This window comes from Falco rusticolus, chromosome 12 (assembly GCF_015220075.1).
Source record: "Falco rusticolus isolate bFalRus1 chromosome 12, bFalRus1.pri, whole genome shotgun sequence".
Classification (NCBI taxonomy): domain Eukaryota; kingdom Metazoa; phylum Chordata; class Aves; order Falconiformes; family Falconidae; genus Falco; species Falco rusticolus.
The window spans coordinates 17,223,754-17,246,870 of NC_051198.1; the positions used below are offsets into that span (position 1 = coordinate 17,223,754).

A 23,117-nucleotide genomic window follows, 5' to 3' on the forward strand; every position below is an offset into this window, starting at 1 on the left:
ATATAAACCACCAATATACAGCACCAGTAACAGATATCCATCCTATTTTATATTAGAACAATCCACCTCTGCTGTTTTTGGAGAAAACCTTAGCACAGTATCAGCCCTACATTTTTAACACATTGGCTGTGAAACCTGGGATTTTCTGCAGTGTTTTGAAAAACATTGTACTACAGGATTTAAAAATTATGCCCTTCTTTGAAAGAGCTGAATGTGAGAACCTTATGAACATACTTTTGGGAAGGAGATGGTGGCCGAGTGGTAATCCTGATGAAAAAGATCTTGTGGTGTATTTTCCATGGCCATGACAATCTTTGAGGTTTTATTTAAATGTGCCTCCAGTACAGGTCAAATTGTGTATAAACACCCTGGCTTAGTTTTAAACCAAATCACTTTTTACTTTTAGCAATGTAACCAGCAGCCACATCGAGTTCTCAGCTGACAGTAAACTCCCCTCCCTCCGGCACTAAGCAAATACTTGAACATGAGGCTGTACTACTGAGGTAACAGGACCCACGCTAGCTATTTTAAAAGTAGCCTGGGCTTCTTTGAAGCACAGGCATCCACCTTGAATTCTTCTTGTTCCCTCCTATGCTTAGCTTCTGTCCAAGGTTCACATTTCCTCCCTCGATCACCTTTCGGCAATCTCACCGTTCTCTTTCATCACTAGAAACCTCTCCTGTTCCGAGGGGATTCTTCATTTGGGTCTGCTACTGTGTTTTCTGTCTTTCCTATTCTCACCTACTTGCTTCTCAGTCCTCCTGCTGCCATCAAAATAACCATCCTGCCCTTCCACCCAGTTCTTTGAATTCCTCCAATGACTTCCCGTTTCATGCCAGAGCAAGCTTACATTGCATGTCCGCACACTCCTGGCGCTGTGCAGCTGCTGCCTGTGAATGCCTGACAGTGTGTTAACGAGGTGCTCACGCACGACAGCCATGTCTGCGCTTTACATATTTCCACCGGGAGCTCCGCAAGGGCGGGTGTTTTTCCAGCCGTTAGGTAGGAGGTGGCCTCAGCAGTTTCTCCACAATCAGCAGTGCATCTCAAGGTCTTGCATTCTTCCACTTCCAGATTCTTTCACAGTAATGTATGGTTTCCAGCAGAATTCCTGGAATCTGCTGTTTACAAGCAGGGTCAGAGGTTACAGAAATAGTTTCAATTTGCCTATGAGTGATATACCAGGAGTTTTTTTGCCGACACATAGTGCCTAAACTATATGACAAATGCTTTTTTTATTGATTTTGATAACCTCCTTGGCTCTGAAATCAACTTGCTCAGCTGTGTGGGTGGTTCAAATTATTGCTAGATAGCTCAGTAAATGAAAATTAATACTCTCCACTCCTCTTCATCACCCAGACTCTTTTCCCAACACAGGAATATTAATGAGAACAAAAACATCAGTAAAGCTCTCATATTTTAAGATTGCAGCTGGAGATCCTCTCTCAGCGTGTCAACAAAATACATGGTGGCAGCATTATCATCTACTACAAAATATTCCTGCACTGTGTTACTTTTGCCCCTGAGCAAGCAAATGAGAAAAATGATAATGTGACTGAAATAAGCATCTTGACGGTTCGTCACTTGGTATGGGCCTCTCAGAAGGCTGATGGCTGATAGCACATAGGCCTTCGGCAGGGATGGACTGAGAGCATGTTGTAAGCTGACTCTTTCTGGAGGAAGGAGACTTCTCTGGTGGTATTGAAGACTGATGGTTTAATGTTGCTTTTGTAGCCCTTCAGCTTGTCAGAATAACGGTGTTCTGCACAGTTTTCCATTTCTTCTCCCACTGAAGTCAACATGTGTCCAGCCGCTGCCCACCCAAGCCAGCACAGGTGATGTGCAGTGGGAGGCAGGGTCACAGTAAGCTCGTATGCACAGTCCAAGATGGCTATGCAATTAACAATATGAGGGACTCACTGTAACATGGACTTTGGATCAGCACTTTATGGTCCATATTTGGTAGACTAAACACCCCGATAATTTTAGCAGGCTGTCTCTATGGCCAGAGATGCTTTACGTGGGAGTACATGTCATAGACTGTATTTCAGAGTGCCCAGACATAGAATTTTGTAGTGACGGTTGGCCCTATATTTGGGATTGGAAAAGAGTGGGGAAAAAATCTGCCCTAGAACTTCAGTTTTCCTTCAAGATTCCTGCACTTTGTGAGGACTGATCTTGGGGTTACCCAGGGCCTCAGTTCAGCAGCTAGGAGGTGGGCTTCGAGGGATTTCACACCCCCCTGTACTTCAGTAGAACAGCATCATAAACTGCGAACAGGCTGCGTAACAGCAGAATCCAGGGTCTAGGAAGTTCAGCTCCTGTCCCTTACAGAAGAATAACAACAGTGCAGCTGCAATGCACCAGCATGTAAGGGATTAGGGTATCATTTAATCAAAGAAAAAATGTCTCCACATTATTCCACCAAGTGAAGTTTAAAGGTCTTAAGTTTGCTTCTAAACAGGCCAGTGATCCCCACCCTAACATAAACATTTACATAACTGAGATTTGCATAATCTCTTTGACCCTCAATCTACTCACCTTAATCAACCACAGCATTATTTAGAAAAAAATGTGCCTCCATGTGCCTGGTGTCTTTGCCTACTTCTCACTGCTCATTAACCAAAAATCAACAGAAAATGTTCTTTTTTGATGTACCAAAGACTGAGTAAATAGCTTTCCTAGAACACAGAGGTTCTCAAACTTTGCCTGGGTGTGCCCATGTTTCAATAAAAAGCTTATCCCATTGTAAAAGCAAAAAATCCGCCTCCCTTATGCATCAACTACTGCATCTGATTGCACAGAACTTTTGGCTGTCTTTTGGCTTAGCAACTGAAAAGAGGAATGAAGGGGACTCCAAGCAGCCACAAAGCCAATTCACAGGGGACCACCAGTAGGTATTTAGCGAAGCATGGTTTGAAAACACCTTGTGCTCAGAAACGCCAGCACAGGGAGAGCATTTACTAGCTTCACCCATCCTGTTTTCCTAGCACTTCTGCTGACTTTATACTAACATAATAAGAAGCAAATGATCATCGCAGTACCTAATTTCAGTTTGCTGATTTGTAAAATGGCCATAATGTTACAGTCTCTCCCTTTGCACAATTTCTAAGCTCCACTGCCATTCATGTCAAAGAAAACTGGAGGCTGCTTAGACAAGGGTACTCATTTTTTTCCACGTGAGAGCACAAGTAACAAGGGCTTTTCTGACATTTAGACACACTTCCTCATGCTGATACTCCAGTCTCTCCCTCTCTGTAACTGTCACTTTCCGATAGACATATTTGAACAAGGATGTATTTACTGTCAGTCAAGGAATATCTGGCCTATTCCTAAAAGGCTGTGGAGGGTACAGCTACGTAAGGTGACCAAGCTAACCTAACAGCTCGTGCATGCCAAAAGCAGGACTCCTATTCTTTACTTTCCCCCTTGCTGCACCAATCCTGGATGCATGGCATCTTTGGGTATCATTTTGGCCTAACACACTTAGAGAAATAAGAATGTACATTGGCACAGACGAGCATCAGCCTGGCACTGACTCCTGCTGTTACTAGCTGCTTTATCTTTGTGCTACTTCCCCGCAGTACATAAGACACTAGATCAAACTTGTAGTATTAGATGGTGATGACAAGTGTACACAACGCTCAATTCAGTTCTCAATCCAGTGCTCAAATCAGCAAGAGACTCCAGGTCATTGACTTTCTTCCTAACTGGTTTTTTTTTCCAAGGATTAAACATCTGTGTACAAATGTGAAAGTTCTTTAATGCTTTTCCAAATTTTGGACAGTCTTGCATAATCATTTCACAATATTTATAGTGGCAGCTTGTGTTCCAACTTAAGCTGCTGCTCTTATCTCCTGCTTCCACAGCAATGATGAGGTAAAAGGAAAGATGGAGTGGAAACTATTTTGGCACATACATACATTTTCCCAACATGCTAAGGAAACGTTTATCTTTGTCTCCTTCATTGTAGCTAATGTGTCAAAAGAAGGGATATTCAAGAACACAGTGAGGGACTGTATTGATAGGAGGGGAGTAGAGCATGTCCTACACCTTGACTTTGGAAAAATATTTGTTGCACACAACGTTCTACTAAGGGAGCTAGGGAAAGACAGTCTAAACATAGCTATATAGGGGGGTACAAAAGCAGTAGGAAAACCATACTGAGAAGGTAACCATCAAAAGTTTACTGCTAAACTGGAAGCCTGCACTGAGGCAGCATTTTGCACTGGTTAAATTCCCATTTAACCTATTTCCATTATGTCCTGGACAGCACCTATTTTCATTATGACTGGAGAATCTAATAGAAAGCATGCATATTAGATTTACAACTGACACTAATCTGGGAAGGCCTGTGAAGTAACTGAGAACAAACTTGGATTAAGAAGATGTAAAAATGTAACAGAAAACAAAACAGAACACAAGAGTCATCATAATAATATGTGCTGCATCCATATAATGAGTATTACACGTAATCCTACTCCCCGTCTTCAAAAGGGATACAGTAGAACTAGAATAAGATTATCTTTATGCAGTTGCTGAGGAAGGATGTATCAGTGACCTATAAAATTCTGAGTGGCATGAAAAAGGTAAATAGCAAATGATTATTTATCCTCTTTCAAAGAAAGACCCAGGCAGCATAAAGCAGAATTATGACTGGGTCAGCATAAACAGAAGATAATTTTTAACATAATGGTTAGTTGAGCTGTGTAACTCTTTCCCACAGAACGTTTTGCATATCAGAAGTTGACATTGTTCAAAAACTGACTAGTCAAAAAGAAATTAATTCAGAGATATTAAATACAATAAAGACAAAACCACCTACTTCATAGCATCACGGAGTCAAACTGCTGTAAGCAGAATACCATCTCATGCTTTCTTGTTCTCAGATTTTTCCACAGGTATTTTCTATTTGTTATACTTTTATATTGCTATAGCTACAGTCAAAGCTGACTTCTTGATTTCTTATCAGTGCACATTACTGCTGAAGCTACTGACCATTGCCAAGAACAGGATACCTGACCTAAGCGATGGCTGCTTTGACCCAATACGGCTACTCAGACCCCCCTTTCGATTATATGAATACCTACCTTATTTATGTTACTCAGATGAAATTTCTTGTTCCTGAAAGAGGTCCACTCTAACTCATTCTCATTTTTTCCTCATGCCTGCGGCATGTTCACCTCATGTGTTTTTAAATAAAAAACTGGTTTGCTCAAACAGTCTGTATAGTGGAAGATCCAAATTAAATTTCTGTAGCTTCTTAGAGTTAGGATATGCCAACCAATTCAACACTTCAATTGACTGGCTAATTATTCTGAATTTGATCAGTTTGTTTAGGTGCCTATCACATTGATTTACTCATGTACCTGACCAGACTATTAGGAGGCTAAAAACATCTTTGAATGTAAAGTAATTCAACATTCCCTATCTGGAAGGCCACAGAAGCAGACAGATACAGCTAAGACTCCCTCCCTGAACCTTAAGTACCACATTTATAGCATGGATGGACAATGCATCAGACTCATACCTCTTCAAAAGACTGGTCTCTTTCCAAGTTTCGCAGTCCTTCAGCAAGGATAAAAACTCTCCTTAACAGACATCAGTTACACCATTAGGAGAAAACATGATATAGATTGATGTATTTGGAGACCAGAGATGCTTACTGTTTGTAAGATGATAGTTAAGTTCTTCAAATGCTTTTAAGGTTGCAAAATATACCTAGAAAATCAAGATGTTATGTAGCTGTTTAACTGGTAAAATCTTTGTGACAAAGCTCATGCTAACATTGTGAACACACAAGATTTGGAATACGCTCATAGGCACCGAATACACTCAGTGACTTTGAGAAGACTCAGCGCGAAGGAAGAAAAATGGAGGTTTATGCAAAAGCTGCAATTTGAACAGAAGACACTCTTCAAATAAATTTTAATGTCTCTTTTTTTTTGTTTGTTTTGGTTTTGTTTGTTTTTTTAAGCTAGTTAGTAGATCTACTAGCTAGGTATACTGACTGGAGGTTGTTAACTGGAATTACTGCCAGAGTGTGCTGATAGCTGATCTACTGAAACAGAAATTAAGACTTTTAGACCATGAAAATGGGAAGTATTTAAGGTGCAAATTGAAACACAATGAAATATTGGAATATTTCAGACAATGTCACACTGACAGATTTAAGTTAAATAAATAACTTAATAAGCTCTATGATGCTAAGTAATTAAACTTATACATCCTATTAATCCCTCTAATCAATCCAATTAAAGACTAAAGTAGCCTCATGTGTTTGTACACAAAGCACCCTACTGAAGTGAGTTTTAACAATGCAGCTAAGCAGAACGCTGGGATCAGGCAGAACTCAGTGACCATTATGTAGCTGGTAAGCAGAAAAAGTCTGTAAACTCACCTGCTTGGTATTTTTGAGGTAAATGTTACATTGCCAAAGATAAACACTGTTCATGCACTGTTACCTGTGTTTCTCTTGCAGTGTTTAGTGCTTCACAGATGAGGTGCTTGTTAGCAAATCCTTCCTTTGCAAAAAGCCCACTCCTAAAAGACAAGCTCACAGTATTTCGTACAACGTAACAGGAAAAATATTCATCCTTCATCTTTCTTTCTTCCTCATTAGGAAATACTCAGGAAAACTTTGGGGAAAAAAATAAGATTTAACATCATTGTATTTATTAGGTTCCAAAACAATACACATTCACATCCTTTTGAATACAGTACATTTGGCACAGTAATAATGTTTACGATGAAATAACACTAATGAATGGCAAGAGATTCAAATTACATCCATAAGAAAAAAAGTTCTGTACAAATAAATCCTCACAATAAAAAAAATCTACCCCCCCAACTGAATACATGTTATATTTAGCCAGAACTATTCTGCACATAATTTAAAAAGAGGTAATTTGTAAGCCTTTTTTTTTGAGACAATTATTTTTCACCCTATGGAGAAAAATGTGTTTCCATTTTTTAATAAAGTCTATTTGGGAGGAAAAACAAGAAACAATGGATTCTTTATAATTATTATTATTATTAATAATCTTTTTGGCATTTTGCACTCATTTTACAAAGAAGGAACAAGAAAGATTTTACAGAACAGGCAGAAATGTAACAGAATGTCCATTTTTAAGACTTATCTTTAAAAAATGTTCAAGGTAACAGACAAACCTTCTGATGTAAACCCAATGCAGAGGATCTAGCTATTTATACTGAAGAAATATCTGCCCATGCAAAATTTTTTATCTCCTTCACTTTTCTCTTAGCATCCTACCAAACATTGCAGGTGCTGAGGCCTCTTGAAATACCAATGTTTGCTAATTATCTTCATGTTAGAAATGGGAATACAGACTACATGGCTTGCTTACAAAAGCTTTATGGGATGCTTTTATTCCTTCAAAAGAAATGCTAAAGAGTTTTGTGTAAAGGCCCCTTGTTGTATAAACAGTAGTGCACTATCCGGCAACACGTCTTCCTACCCCGTCTACTCACCTATGGAAAAGAACGCTTTAGCATTGTGATCAGTTCTTGCCTGGATGTCAAAAGCTAACTGTGATGAGAAATAAACAGAGCCAGTGGTGAGACACAAATTGATGGGCAGTTCTACAATATATTTCTAAAAGAGAAAGAAATTTAAACATTGAGATGATGCAATCATTAAGATCATTCTGTGCTGGTACTCAGCTCCAGAAACTAGTCTTTTCCCAGTACAAAAGTTTACTGAAGATAAATTAAATTAAACTAAAGGCTTGATCCATTATTACACCTGTAGGCCAGACAACACATTAATTGATATATCATAAGATTTAATATTTTGAAATCATCATAAGAATATATATAATAATTACACCTGAGTTTTAAAAACAAAACAAAATGGAACTGAATGTTGTCATCAGTAACAGGCTATGAGCAGCCAGACGCAAAACCGACACAGACTAACTCATTTGCTTGAGACCGAGATTATCTCTTAAAGCCAATGATTCACACTTTGTCCGCCACGATTTGTAACATTCCTTTCTCTTTGTGAGCTCTATCATGTCATAATAGAGTTGAAGAGAACTATACAAGAGATTTAGTATAGCTTAATATATGTCTACATCTTTTATAACAAAAACCTCATCTCTCTGACAGTAACTTGAACCAATACACATACAAGAGTATTGCACATGGACATTATTATAATTATTCTTTCATAGACTAACATTTTAATAGTATGCCTGAACATGCAGCAGTTGATACCTCTATATTCAATGAATTCCACAGGCCTTGCAGCAAACACTATATACAAAATCTCACCTGTACAAAAGGCAAAAAAGCTTCTTTAGTGCCACTTTGCCAATCACAAGTATATATATTTTTGTGCAGCTGGAAATCCATGTGCAACAATTAAAATGGATTCCAATGACCGCTCACTCAGTCCAGTAAAATATATAATAAAATGACCTCAGCGATACATGTACACAAAAAAACCCCCCAAAAAAACCCCAAACCAAAAAACCCCAACCAAAAAACAACCCCAAAAAACAAACCACAGGGTACTCCTGGAAATATAAGTACATAACACTGTTAGCGTATCTACAGGAGGTAACTTCACATTAGTAATATTGTCCACATGAGTTACCATTTCAATTCATACACAAAAAAATTCAATTTACAACTTCCAACAATGTCAGTTTGTGAATACTTGATCTTCAGTTTTTTAACACACTTCCACATAATGCATGTGTAGCCTTATTTTGTGTTTTCTAAAAGCAGATTTCTTTTTAGATTTTAAACATAAAAAACAATAAACACAGTAGTATTATGGTTTTGTAAAAGTGTGCAAAAGTAACACACTGCTGAGAAAATAAATATAAATAAGAAATCATTTATCAACTTAGCTACAATAGAAAAGGCAAATTTATAATGTTTATAATTAATTTTTAATGTAAAATTAACTGTAAACATTTGCAAGCTTGCCATCACATTAATCGTTCCTTTAAATAGATAGTCAATTTGGTAACATGGGTAGTACACCCAATTGCCTGAAAAATTGTGAAATGCCTATATATAGCTGTGTTAAAGTACTACAGGCTTTTTATTCTTTAGCCCTTTAATAACTATCCATGTAATATCTATTTCTTGCTTTAAATCAAACAGTTATCTTTGTGACTCTTCTTATTCCTAAGAGTTTTCCATAAATTGTATGAGGAACTTCATCAAAAGCCTTAACTGATGTGCTGCTTTTTCTGGCCAGCTTTATTTTAAGTTTGTATCTCACCACAATAAACTGGTAATTGCAAATTACACCTCCACACAGGCAGATCTCTTTGCTTTTGCCACAGGGCAACACATGACTTTTTTGTTCCGCATCTGAGTACAGATCTCACCATAACCACCAGTGCAGAAGAAACAGTCCTCACCTTCTTAGTTTAAATATGTATGACAATTACAGAATGTGATCTGCTACATTGCTTTTAACAGCACGGCTTAATTTTCCATGGAAAAGATGCGATTTTGTCCTCTAGGGAGATCTTAGGAATTAAAGAAAAGTTGCAAATATACGGCAGTGTGTTACATCTACAATTTCTGATACAAAATTGTTTTGCATTGCTTTGTGAGACAGAAATTAAGAGTGCTTTCAGATCAGAAGATTAAAGGAAAAAACAATAAATATATACTTTAACTGGGGATATGGGCTCGGGGTAAGAGAAGTAGTTTTTTATCTATGAGTCTCAGTAATTTCACCTCTTCAGGATCACTTCTTGCAGAATCAGTCATCTGTCAGCCTAATGTTGTCTATGGCAGTAGCTCTTCTCCAAAATAAGAGAACCCTTTAAATTCTTCTTGATTGATTTGTTTTATAATTGTCTCATCCACTAGTGTTAGTACTGGTTCTTCTCGTGTAAAGTCTTGATCAAAGTTATTTACATCCCTTTTGGTTTTCTGAGAAGAAAAATACAAATAAGGTGAATGGCAAAACAGCACAGTAAAATACAAGGTGCTCTCCCTCCTCTCCATCCCCCCAAAGAGCAGAATTTTCTGGAATGATCAAAATAAAAGAGGAGCTACTTCACACAAAGAATAACACATATGAGAGAAGCTACAGGAGCAACTACTATAAATGAGTTCAGGAGAGGCCACAGAAGCAGTACTATAAATGAGTTCCCAGAGACTCACGGGTCTCTGACAGGCGAAGGAATAGCAGTATGATGATAAAGCAGGAAGCTGAGATCAGGACTAGTTTAAAGAAGGCTTTGGCATAGTAGGTGGTACGGCTGTATCCTCTTAGATTTGAACATAATGATATCTCATTTCAGAGGCACAGAGTGAACGGATTTAATTGATTTCCCCACAATATAGCCTACTGTTTCAACTCTAAGTTAACTGTTTATATCTGGCTACACACAACTTTAAAATCAGATGTAGACCTCACAACAGCTCTCAGACCATACCCCTTGAGTTCCACATTGGCAACTCAGCAACTGAATGTCATTCGGAGCACCACGGCCAAGTGTGAAATTCTGGCTCCAGGGCAATCCACCTCAGAACTCTTCTTTATTTCAATGGCATCAGGATTTCCCCATTGAAGTCTAAAGCACTTCACTACTTTAGTGAAGTTGGGCCAACAGAGTGCAACTGTACATGTGCTGGTTGGGATAAAACCTATTAACTAGAGACAACCTTGGGGAGGCTGGCTTGTTGTCCTCGTGGTGCTCATGATGGTGACTACCTGTGACTGCTTACATGAAAAAAAAAAAATAAGGCTACAGGGAAAAACATTCCCCATGGTCATTTCCTTGAGACCTGCACTGTTTGTTTCCCATGTTATAGCAGCACATTTCAGGCATGTACAGGTTCAGGGAACTGGAACAGCCATTTTCCTTTACACTGTCTCTCTTCTCTGTTTCATTAAATCTAATAGTTACCTGAGTGATACTTAATGGAGGCAACACTGACACATTGAAAACTAGCTTTGTGTCCATCCTGCATGTGTCTGAAACTAAGATGATACCAGAAATAGAACAGCTATTTGACTTACAAAGTAAAACTATAAACTCATAAAATGATACATCATAAAGTACACTAAAGTATTTCAAATGGAATATATATCTTCTGTCAATGTAGGTAAATTTTCCTATAAAATATATATATATAAATATATTTCTTTATCAGCTCTACTGAGGCACTAAACCAAATAGTTTTCTTTCTCAGAACTGTAAAAAGGTCATCAACATTCACCTACATTGTTTGGAAGAATTTTATAGATATAGGGAAAGAAAGTTCTATATAAATGCAAGAGACTGTGACTTGTAGATCAAGTACTTTCTAAGTGCACACAACCAAAAATCCACATCTTCTGTCTACAAGATTCCATTAAAAGGAAAGGAATATGGACTTAAACACACATACATATATATATATATTGTTTACATGTGTGATTTCGTACATAAAGACTGGACATAAAGTGTATGTGACCCATATACTGCGAACTACACTAAGCATGAAGGACGTAGGCTTTGGGCTTTATGTTTTTTCCCAGTCATTTGGGCAAATACTGCAAAATAAGAATGAAATTCCATGTGAATTTTTAAATGCATTACATTGCAACTACATCTATGTTATTCTGGTTCCCCCATGTCCTACTGTAGTATTTTCACATACTTGTACAACGAATTTGCTACAGGAATAGTCACTAAAGTAGAAGGAGGTAAGTGAATATTTGTAGAAAGTAGAATTCAAACTGTAGTTATGTGCAAGAGAAACGTGACTACACTTACACTTTAATCACTAGCTATGCAGGACAAATAAGCTCTGGACTAGCTGATAACAAATACATTATATATTATTTTCAGGTTTTCATACTGAATGTATTTGTGAAAAGTGTTACTTCCTTGCTGAAGCTAAAAGAATAAGATGACAAAGCTTATCAGGCGCAATTAATTACCAATAGCTACTTTTTCCAGAAAACCATCACTAGGATTTGTGAAGGTGTTAGGAGAAAAAGAGTGCAGATGAGTACATCTGAAAAACTGTCCCAACATTGGTGTACCTAAATCCTATCGATTAAAAATAATTGTACTTCCAGCACAACTTTGAGTCCCCAACACTACTGGAACAACAACCAGAGGTATTTGCTTAGATTTAAAAGCCTAGCACTTCTTAAAATATGCCTTCAAGACCGAAAAAGGAAATAGAAGTTTTTACTTTCTCACATTTGTAAGCAATTCCATGTCTTTTTGGCAGCATAGATGTAAATCACCAAATTTATTAACATGACAAGTATGGAGCAATCTAAGATTGCAACTATATACTCGCAAGCCTCACTCAACTGAGTGAGATTAAATAAATCACAGGGAACAAAAGCAAGTGGATGAAGGCATACAACACAAAAGGTAGAGTTCATAACAAGTGCTTCTTTCCAACAGGAAGATTTATTTGAGAAACTCTCCTTTGGAACTTAGGCATTTTCTTCCAGAAGCTATGACTATTTTGCAAGGACTCATCTGCTAAGACAAAACAGGTCTGGTCACATTTCTGCTACTATTGCTATTTTAATGTACATGCACTGTGAATACTCTGCAGGCCAACAGCACAAATCAATATATAGTTGTAGCATGAGGGTTCAGGATGAAGGAATGAAGGGTTGTGGCTGTTTCCTAGCACAGAAGCTGAGAAAAGAAGGAAGATCTGCAAGGTAAGGATAGTATATGAAGGAAACAGTGTGCAGCTATTACCCGACTTTGAACATTAAAAAAATCGAAGAAAACAAGAAAAATATTTTGATTGGCTGGAAAATGCATTATAAAAAATGTAGTAATTAAAAAATGGGTGGGATTCTGTTTATTTAGCCTGCAGCTCCTGAGACTTTGGGACACTATTTTTAACTTTTTGAACTTTTTTCCAAGTAAGGCTTTTCAATTTCAGATGACTGGAGAAACTAGGATTATTAGGAAAAAAACAGAACTCCAAAACCACAGCTGTCCACTCAAACACACAGAAATTTGATTAGGTTTCAGATGCTACTTTTTTTTTCTCCCTAGACTACCCAAACACGTTGTGTTCACCATGCATTAATGCTACACAAGATCAGGGTCACAGCAGTTACCCAAGAGCTTCCAACATTAAGTGCTAAATTCCACACCACGCAGACTGCTCTACTGCAGGCAGCACGCAGGCAGTCCGGCTCCATCTGCCAGAGCAGCAGCAGTGCCATGGCACTTGGAATGACTAAGAAGTACATGACTCCAGTTCTAAACCTCAGCTGAAAAATGGCTTCTCCACCAGCACAGTATCTCTGATAGTGACAAGAAATAGTGACTCAGTACCTCTTGTGCAGGAAATGTTCTGGCTAGTTGATCTTTTTTTCTAGCACTGTGAATGCTCCACAGGCGCCCCATCTGGGCATTACCCTAGCGTGCCCTGCTTATCCTGGGAGATGTGGACTTGCTTCATGTGGGTGATACGATCCGATTTGATGTAACACTTATGTTACAGAAGTAGAACTCCTTGAATTAATAAATATCAATATGACCTATTACCCATCAAGGATTACAATTCTTAAATCAAGGTCATGTTTTGTTCATTTTGTTCTATTTAAAGATTACCGCTTCTGTTTGAAAAGCTAAAGATATTGGAAAATTTTTAAAAGACTCTCTCTTCATAAAACACCACTTAATCAGCTTTCCTAATTGGCCTGTTCAACTTTGGACATGGGGATGTTGTTTCATGAGTCAAAATGCTTTTCTTCTTGAATATCTTCATATAGTTACTAAAAGATTAAAAGAAGCTTTGTATGCTATTAATAAGCACATGCTAAACAGTGGTTTTCTGAACTGGTTTTATTTTCACTACCATTTCAATAAAAAAATTAATTTTCTACCTGCAGTCACAGATGCATGCTTAAAAAACCTCTCAAAAACATGCTTAATAAGGTTTCCAGTGTGTCAGGGATCACCACCAACCTTGACTGTTAATGATTAATAGATGAGACTATATGAATTGCAACAGTGAAAAAAGATATCTAAGCTGATGTTTTTATCACTGAAAATACAGTAAGAAAGTTAGAACTTGCCAGTCCTTCCATTAATCACATGAACCAAATGTGAACAACAGGAGCCTTCAGTATTGAAACAGCACAGAAATACTTGCAAGAAGGGACCTGACAAAGGGTGTTCCAAACCAGGGACCTCATCCATCACCTGGGTCATGAGGCCAAGAGGCTCAGTGGACTCTTCTGCCTAATGAGGATTAAATTAATTCTCCAGCTTGGAGGCCTTAAGAGGCATCTCTCTCTACTCCATCATTTTTTTTCATTTAATCTCCAGAAAATAACCAAAACTCTTTCAAATCTTTTGCAAGCTCAATAGGTCCACTATACCAGGCTGGATTTCTTCAGCAGGTTCAAAGGTTGCTCAGAGAAAGTGAAAGATGGAGGTGGTGGCTAGAAAATGACACTGCCACAAAAGCCTAGGTTTTGTATTTTAGTCTGATTTTCCTACAAATTCACAATAAGTGGTTTAAATATAACTATAGGAATCCTCTTTAAATCAATGAATAGATGTCTGTTTAGTTCACTAGAGAATAAGAAACTAATGCAGAACAGCCAGCCAATATAAGTAACTGAGGCCAGAAATTATCATTATGACAATGAACCAATGTACTGGAAGAAAAAAATATTGTGCTATGACATTTTCCAGTAAGTGAACCTTTTGACACAAAATAGATACAAAGCTCATCCATTATTTTCACAGTCTAAGATACTGTCAGCACAGAAATGCAGATTGGCCTTTCCGCATCACTGAATGGAGCATCTTTAACTTTACCCCACTGCAATTTTCTGTCAATAGCAATGCTTGATGCCTCTTCATATATTTTCAAGCCCACAGTGAAATCCTAGTTTGTCATTCATTTGGGGAGCTTCACTAGAGAACCCTTCCAGTGCAGCACCCAGCTGTATCAGCAGCAAATCAAACATGCAACTGGCACACTAAAACTGGGCAGGAAGCTGCTGCAGCTTCTGATGTGCAGCTACGGGGGCACGTGACAGCCGTGCAGCAGGAACGGGGGGACACAGCAAGAGTCACACCTTCTCATATGTGTTACACAGTATAACTTAATTTTATCCAGAACTTTGCTTCAGTAATAAATGATTCCTGCATTTGACACAGTATCACCAAGAAGTTGTTCTTCGATCAGGATGATCAGAGTTTAAATATTTTGTATTTACTCATCACTGATAAGATTTTTAAGAGCATTTTTTTCAAGACAAATGGAAACTCAAGGCATCAAACAAACTGGTTTGAATCGCAGTTATGTGGCTAACCTCACATTTCACTGTGCTCTCATTCACCTCTCTATTCTGATAGCAAAACCACAGCACAGGCCGCGATCACTTTGACCAATGATTGGATCTCTTTTTATAAAGGTGTAGTACAGGGGTCCTCAAACTGCAGGCTGCAGGCTGGATACAGCCCCCCAGGGTCCTCAATCCAGCCCCGGTATTTACAGACACACACACACATCCCGCTGGGGGTTGGGGGGGGGAGACCAAGCAGCCGCAGATGACTGCCTGCCACTTCATCCGCGCACCGGCCCCCTGGTTACAAAGTTTGAGGACCCCTGGTGTAGTAGTTTCTAAGAAGTTGAGACCATTTGTAATGAGCACTCACTTTTGCACTCATTCTATATAGAGAGAAATTCAGTATGAACCCTGTGAAAGAAACAGGCTGAGAAGCACAACACTTCAGGCCTGTCTTTCTGTGTATCCTGGTGATGCTTCCTCACAGCATTTCATGCCCTGAGAATCTGTATCAGTATTAGAAGTATTTTCTAGATTGTCTTATTTCAGAAGATATGAAATATATGTTATCAGAATAACTTCACAAGTTTTTTTTTTTTTCATAATGTTAATTGTTCTATTCACGCATGGAAGAGTTACAACAGATCCACCATGAGCTGCAGTATATTCAGCTGAAGGTTATAATAATAAAAAGGGTTTTGACTCCAAGTAGTTTTTACAAGTATACCAACATTCATTACTTCCAAGCAGAGGGTGAGATTTTGTGCTCCTACGTTATGCTTTAATTAAATGTAAAGGACACCTATTTAAGAGGAAGAAGTGGGAAAAAAAAACCAACCCAAACCACCCAATACAGATGTTAGTAGTGGAACAATAGTTGAAAAGCATGCCAACCTATGCAGTCCACCATTTAATCTGTTATGGAAATACATAGATAGTTAACAAACAACAAGCTAATTCAGAGGACTATGAATTTTAAAAGGGATCACTCGTGATCCAGTAAACTGAAATCACCTGTATACTGAAACAGCATGTACCTTTCCTACAAATATGAAATGGGTCAAGTAGGAAAGAGGAATAACCTAAACAATTAGGGGGTACAAACAATTATGTGACTACATGGCCAGGACGGCAGCCTCAGTGTTTCACTTTTGCACAACTTTTTTCCTATCCTACACTCCAAACCCACCACAACAAAACAAACAGCAAGGCAAACAAAACCAAAGCTCTGCAGGTTCACTGACAACCACCCCATGTTTGCAGTCTGGGCAACGAACCTCACCTAGAAGAAGTCACTGTAAAAGCATTGTGCCCTATGGCCCTACTTGGGTGTGGTTTTAGCATGAGTAAGTACCCAGCACTAAAGTTATATATAACCAGACCTGCTTTGTTCATCACCCGATTGCTAAAGCACAAGTCATCTCTGTGCATAACATCAATGGAGACAGATTTCACAGGAACTTCAGGGGAGGTCAGCACTACAGCTTCCCACCTGTGGTTAGTCTTTACTCCCAAGATCCATCTTGTCCGCCTTATCAGGGCTTGCTTCCATTAGAACTTAATCATAACATAGCCACTGCACATAAGCTATGCTATGGTAGAATATGTGCATTTTCTAGAGTGAAAAAAATTGGAGGGGAAGAGTGCTAACTTCTGAATTTCTACACTATGCTATTCCCGTATGGTAGGTTTCTTTGAGAGTTTAACTACACGGGAAACAATTTTATATTTCTTCTTGGGGTGGGGAAGAAATACAAGGAGAGAAAGCAACGGAACAATCACATGAAAAGATACACTTCATCTGCACAATGCAATTTCTACTGCAAGTTTTATGATCCACACTGCTGTGCAGATTTTATATGTGTGCCTCTCTAATTTACATTATATTGGCAAGCCTCCACTAACATCCTCAGCTGCTCTAAGGTCATGATCACCAACGTCACCTCCCCGCTTACATCCTGGCACACATCCAAGATTAGTCCATCTTCAGTTTTGTTCTCCTGATATTGCATTGTAACCATTGTTGTTACAGCAGAGTAACAGTGGTCAGGATTGGTGCAGCTGTGACATGCAAAATGAGCTGCTGGTGAATCCTACAATACGTGTGTAGAAGCCTTTTTGTCTTCCTGATCACTAGCGCTTCAGTGCAGAGGACTGGCTACACCCAGAAAGCAGAGCTGACTTGCAAAGAAGAGAAAGAAGTGATGCAAAAGAGTTGGTAAGTCGAGGGGCACATGTCCCTAAAATTCCAGTGGCTTCCAGGAGACGTCCCATAAATTACTAAAAAAATTACAGAAATACAGATAGTCTAGCAGTGCACTGAGATACTTGTCCACATTTATACTGTAAAAGATGCATAGGTTTATTTTGCTTTACATTCTTTAAGCAATCACACACATACAAAAAAGGAATAAATTATGGAGACTCTGATGCTAGTGAATAGGTGAATGATGTAATGAAATATTGCAAGATCTCTGCCATGTATCCTGAATAAATACTGACCGACTGACTTTCCAAAATTTTATTCTGCCTATGGTCACTTACTCCACTTAATTACAGAAAAATAACACATTATGGAAACCTTCCTGAATATGTTACGACATTATAAATATATAGCAATATCTTGTGATTCTGAGCCCCTCCTCTGTTGAGGAGGCATGGACATGTGCATTGTGACACTGGATGCAAAGAAACGCCACAGCATGAAAGGTAACAGCAAGCTCGTACAGTGGGAGCATCGTTCCAAGACTCAGCTACACACTAGAATGGTTTGCACTATAGGCTGTAGAGCAGGAATGCTACAGAGTTTTTGGAAAGACTGCCTTCAAAACATTTTGGGAAACTCATGCTCTTTGATGATGATCTCTAGCTCATTAAGAATAAAGCTTTTAGTTTGACATGGATGATGTGCATGACAGGCTTTCATACAGAAAAATGGTATAGCAGGTCTCACCTTATACACAGAAAGCTACACACTGATGGCTTAATTCCAAGGCTACTGAATTGTTAGAGATCATGTTTTGAAGTCTGATGATTATTTTTAAGCCTTTGCCAAGACAGATTAAAATAAAGATACGTGACTTTTTAGAAAGCAGCTGAAGCTTTTTTTTAAACTAATGCACAGTCATACAAATTGTAGACTGTAAAAAAAAAAGGGCATTGCGCAATTATACATGAATGCCTACTAGTTCTGCATCTCAGCGTATCTCCTTTCCACCTTTCCTCCAGACACTAAAACTGCTTTTTCAGAACACAGATATATTAAAAGAATGCAATAAGACATAGCAGAGTTTGTAGTGACACAGCTTTCATTCTTGGTTCTGCTACTGATCTGCTTTAAGCTTGAGCAATTTTCCCTTCACTATGTATTTAATTTTCTTCCTATTTTGGTTTTCCTATACATGGATTGTGTTCTGTCTATCATTACCTATGATCTCTTGACTGTCTTTCACTTATATGGCTTTTTATACAGTGGGAACCTAGTCTTGCCAGGAACTCAAGCTGTTATTGCAGATCTGGGGACACAAATTGAATTTCTTTTTCTTCTTGTTCTTGTCAAATATAAACACAATCCTTCAGAGGGTCATAGGCAATCATGATCTTCAACTCCTTCTGTTCCATATGCCACAATTAAGCAAAGGGAATCATTGTTCTGTAGGTCCTTTGCAAACAGAAATATGGCATGCAAATCAAGGAACAAGATCTGCACTTAAGGTTTTTCATAAATATCTAGACTGAATGTTGTTGTCATCCCGCATAATTTCAGCATATGACTCCTGGAGCATGCTGTTGAGAGGACCAGTACAAGGTCTGTGCCTCCACAGTAACAAAATCCCTTGTAACAGCACAGCAGCATAACAGGAAAGCAGCAGTTAATGAAGTGCTAGGATTTCTTACCATTTAAAGACACCTTCCCTGTTCTCCTACTGAAGATAAGTGCCTACATATCATCTGCTTCAGCCCGCCATCTGATATTAGTGCATATGTCAATGGAATTGTTTTGCACTAGTATGCCGAGCTGTGAACACATACATTGACAAATCTTTGCTGCCCATTTTGCATTAACATCCTAGTAAGACACTGGTGTTAACTTTATGCTTGCATTACCATGGTGTACAGCTAATACAAAAAGTTCTGCACAAGAAATAAACCCAAAGACAAATCTGCTCTTACATTCCATGTTCACTGGACTCCAGCTGTGAATGGGACTAGTGACGGACTGCCAGCCTTTGATGAATCTTCACTTTCTTCTGATAAATTCCTCTCCACTGTCTGATAATGAGCTAGGTGTTACTGCTTCTTAAATCACCTGGTGTTTTGCCAATGGCTTCTAATGACATCAGAAACAGGCCCAACCCAGGAATATTATTTATATTAATATAAAATTAAAGTATTTCTGTTTGAATGCTTAAGAATGCACTGTAAGTAATAAGATGATTTCACTTAATGGTTTATTTTCTGAAAATTGCACTGGAGATTAAAGCAGCCAAAAAGCGAAATAGAATTTGTCTTATTCTGAGGAAGTGCTAAAGGAAAGCAGGAACATTTGGGCTGCTTATCACTCCATTCCAATGGGCACCACTTAACAATGTATGTTTAACAGATGGTTAAATGAACCTATATAATTCAGTATGAAAAGATTTTAGTGCTGTAAGACCAGAACTCCACAAAACTAAACAAATACTGCTGGATCTCCAGTACAGAATCAAAAGCAGCATAATAAAAGTTGTTTAATTTATAAATATTTGGAAATCTGCAGTGCTGGGAAGTAGCTTTAAAACTTCTGTAATTCTAGTGTTGTGGCAATCACAGCTAAAACCAGCTGCTGCAAGCACTGGTTCTGAAGAGAAAAAAAACCAAAAAAACAAGACTAACTGAATAAGCAAATTCTGGGAAAACAGAACCTTGTTGATTCAAACAAACAACACTGAAATCCCTTAAAAGTACCAGCTCAGTTACTCTTGATTCCTCTTAAGTTGTGATGCAAACTGCACATATGTTCCTCGAAAACTATATACTGACACTCAGCAAATTTAGTGGTTGTACAAAGTGCCAAGCTAGCTGAAACTTTTGAAATCAAGATCCTTTACTTAGCTGAGGGAAGAGGCAGAAGTTTTACAGACTTTTTTGCCCTGCCCAGCCACATGCTGGACCGATGGGCAAGGGCTACGTTGCAGGTAGTTACGGTAGTGTTGTTCACAACTGGGTACTGCAAGCTCAGCTAAGATCTTGAACTTCATCGTTTGCCAATAGCCAATGCTTCTCAATCAGCCGTGACCTGGCTAACACTTGAACCAGCAGCAGAAAAGTGTAACTTTTAGGAACCAGCTGACATGAAATACTCTAATTCATGATACCTTGTGGCGGGGCAGCATGCAAAGAAAAGTGTTTGACTTTAACTATTATGGCTGTTTGTAACAAAAATGCTGTCCTGAAAGTCCACATTTCATTTTTATTTAGTTTTTCTAAAGGATATATGTTAGCCATTCTGAAAAATATTCTTCCCTGTTTCTAAATTTTTTTTTTTTGTAAACCAGTATTAATCACCATGGTGTCACTCTCAGAAGAAAGCCCACTGTTTTCCTATGCCTGAAATGCCTGAAGCAAGTGGGGAATACATAATGTGCAATGTTTAACAATGGTACATGAGGGTCTGAGGTCTCAAGATCACTCTCCAGTGTTTTGTCTAAGCAGTAACACTTCATGCAAAAGCATGCAGTATAGCCCCTTGCGTGCCCATCTGCTAAATGCTCATTGCCATGCACTGATGACTGAATGGAAATATATTATGAAACTGAAGGGACACCTCAAGGTTATTAGGCCTAAAAATGGACCTACCTTGACATTTTCCCCATATTGAAGGCCTTACCTTAAAGAGGGACATTCACACTGAAGCAAACTTGAAAAGAGAGAACATTTATACAAAAAGAAATTTACTTGGCCTGTAATTTCTTATGTTCCTTTTGGTGCTACTGAATGATACTGCATTTTACAGGGCTTCTTCCCCACAGTGTAAAGGCAAAGTCATAATTCTGCACGTATGATGATACAATCCACTGTCACAAAAAGATAGAGGTGTGCCAAAAACCCCCACCAAAAGTGTGTCATGACTTCCCAACACCAGGTTAAAAATCCCTTCTTAAAAAGTAAAAAAAAAAAAAAAAAAATAAAAATCTTCGCCTGTTAGCAGTCATGTATGAAAACAAATCTGAGATTACAGAACTTATGTGTCAGGCTAATATAGTTGAAAGTTTTCTCCAGAAACGTGGTCCCTCTTTAAGGATTCCAGCCATATTTCACAGTAAGCAGACGACTGCTGCAGCAATTTAAACGCACACCTCTCTAACTGAACACATTTTTGGGAGCTGTTCAGTGAGGCACCCACCCATGAGGCAGGTGCGGCCTCTGCCCATTTGCCTGTGCAAACAAGCCAGCGGCACACTCTGTAGGTGCTGAATTGTATTTGCTATCCCAGTTTCCAAACACTGTGGGCATCCAGCTTGTCATAAGCCATCGACAAAGTGTTGCCAAAATTTTGCCAGTTTTTCATTCATTTAGGGGAGGGGGGGAGGGCGGGGAAAATTTCCAGTGCTTGCTTACTCCAGCTGTAACCCACAATCATTGGCTAGGTCTAGATTTTCATATTTGGGAATGATTTTATTTCAAACCTTTGCTGCAGCACAAAACTGAAAGAGGACACATTGCTGGCATCCTTAAGTCAAGACCTAACAAGGGAGTTTAGGTTCACAAGGAAACTGCATACAGACAATGTGGCTCAGATCGTGATAACTAAGGGGGGAGGGACTTTAATAATGGTTTATTATTATCTTAAGAGTTGCTAGAGCTGAGAGAGAGGTGCAAATTACCGTAGGAAATTTGAGACTGAGGATCAAGATGAAATCTGCTAACACTGAGGTCTGGTATACCATAGAACACTCTTCCAAGGGAAGTGCTACGCATTCAGTCAATTTAAAAGCCAGGCTGATCTTGAGCACTGGGTTTTTAACACTTCTCAGGGATATTTCTTCACTGTCACAGAACTTTGCATTAAGCATCCCCTGAGATCACCACAAAGTGGAAACTGAGGCATGAAAAGATTAGGTGATAAACCCTGGACCACACCACAAGTTTCCAGAAAATCTGGTAGAGGAACTTATGTATCTTGCAATTCTCCGGTTTCTGATTTAACTGCTAGACCAACTCTCTACCCCTGAGAAGTCAGAACTGAAGAAGGAACATACAAATATTCAGAAAACATTCTCAGTGATGTAACAGTAGGAATGGAAGAGACTACAAAACGAAGGGAGTCACAGTAGATTAAATAAATGGGCCAGCAGCAGCTGCTGCTGCTCCATACCGCAAGTTACAATTCTGCAATAGACTGTCTTGTTCATTTTGTTTCTAATGCTCTTGAAGAAAGCGAGCTTTTAAAATGGAAGACCAAGAAATTATGAATGCATAGAGGAAATTAAAATAATGTATTGTTCTGTGAAAGCTGCACGTTCACAGTACATCATCGTAATGTGATTATTTTGTTAACTTCATCTCCATAAAGCTACACTATGAATGGATTGCCACAGGCACTGATAAAGCCATTAGGGATGAAACTTTGGCTTAATTGCTAAAAAGAAATACATATGGCAAACATCTGTTTTACCAGGCTTTGTATTACCCTCTGGCTCAGAGTTCTTCAGTTTTTTCATGTTGAGGACATTTTAGTCAAAGTCTCAAATTTCCCCAACCTTGACATTTACAACAGGCTGGATGAAAATGACAAGTCTGTTTGCATGCACGTTTCAAGGGTTGACAGTAAAAACCCAGCCTGAAAGGACAGGAC

General features: G+C 38.6%; 1 protein-coding gene across 2 annotated transcripts in view; it reads right to left on the minus strand.

Annotated features, from left to right (window-relative positions):
- Window positions 1-6,653: 6,653 nt before the first annotated feature.
- The window catches only part of PRKCE (protein kinase C epsilon), a 293,855-nt gene continuing 277,391 nt past the window's right edge, over window positions 6,654-23,117 (minus strand). For both annotated transcript variants that reach the window (XM_037405769.1, XM_037405770.1), the window contains one exon: window positions 6,654-9,924. In XM_037405769.1, coding sequence (XP_037261666.1) covers window positions 9,778-9,924 — 147 coding nt within the window. In that variant the 3' untranslated portion in view covers window positions 6,654-9,777. The remainder of the gene's footprint in view (window positions 9,925-23,117) is intronic.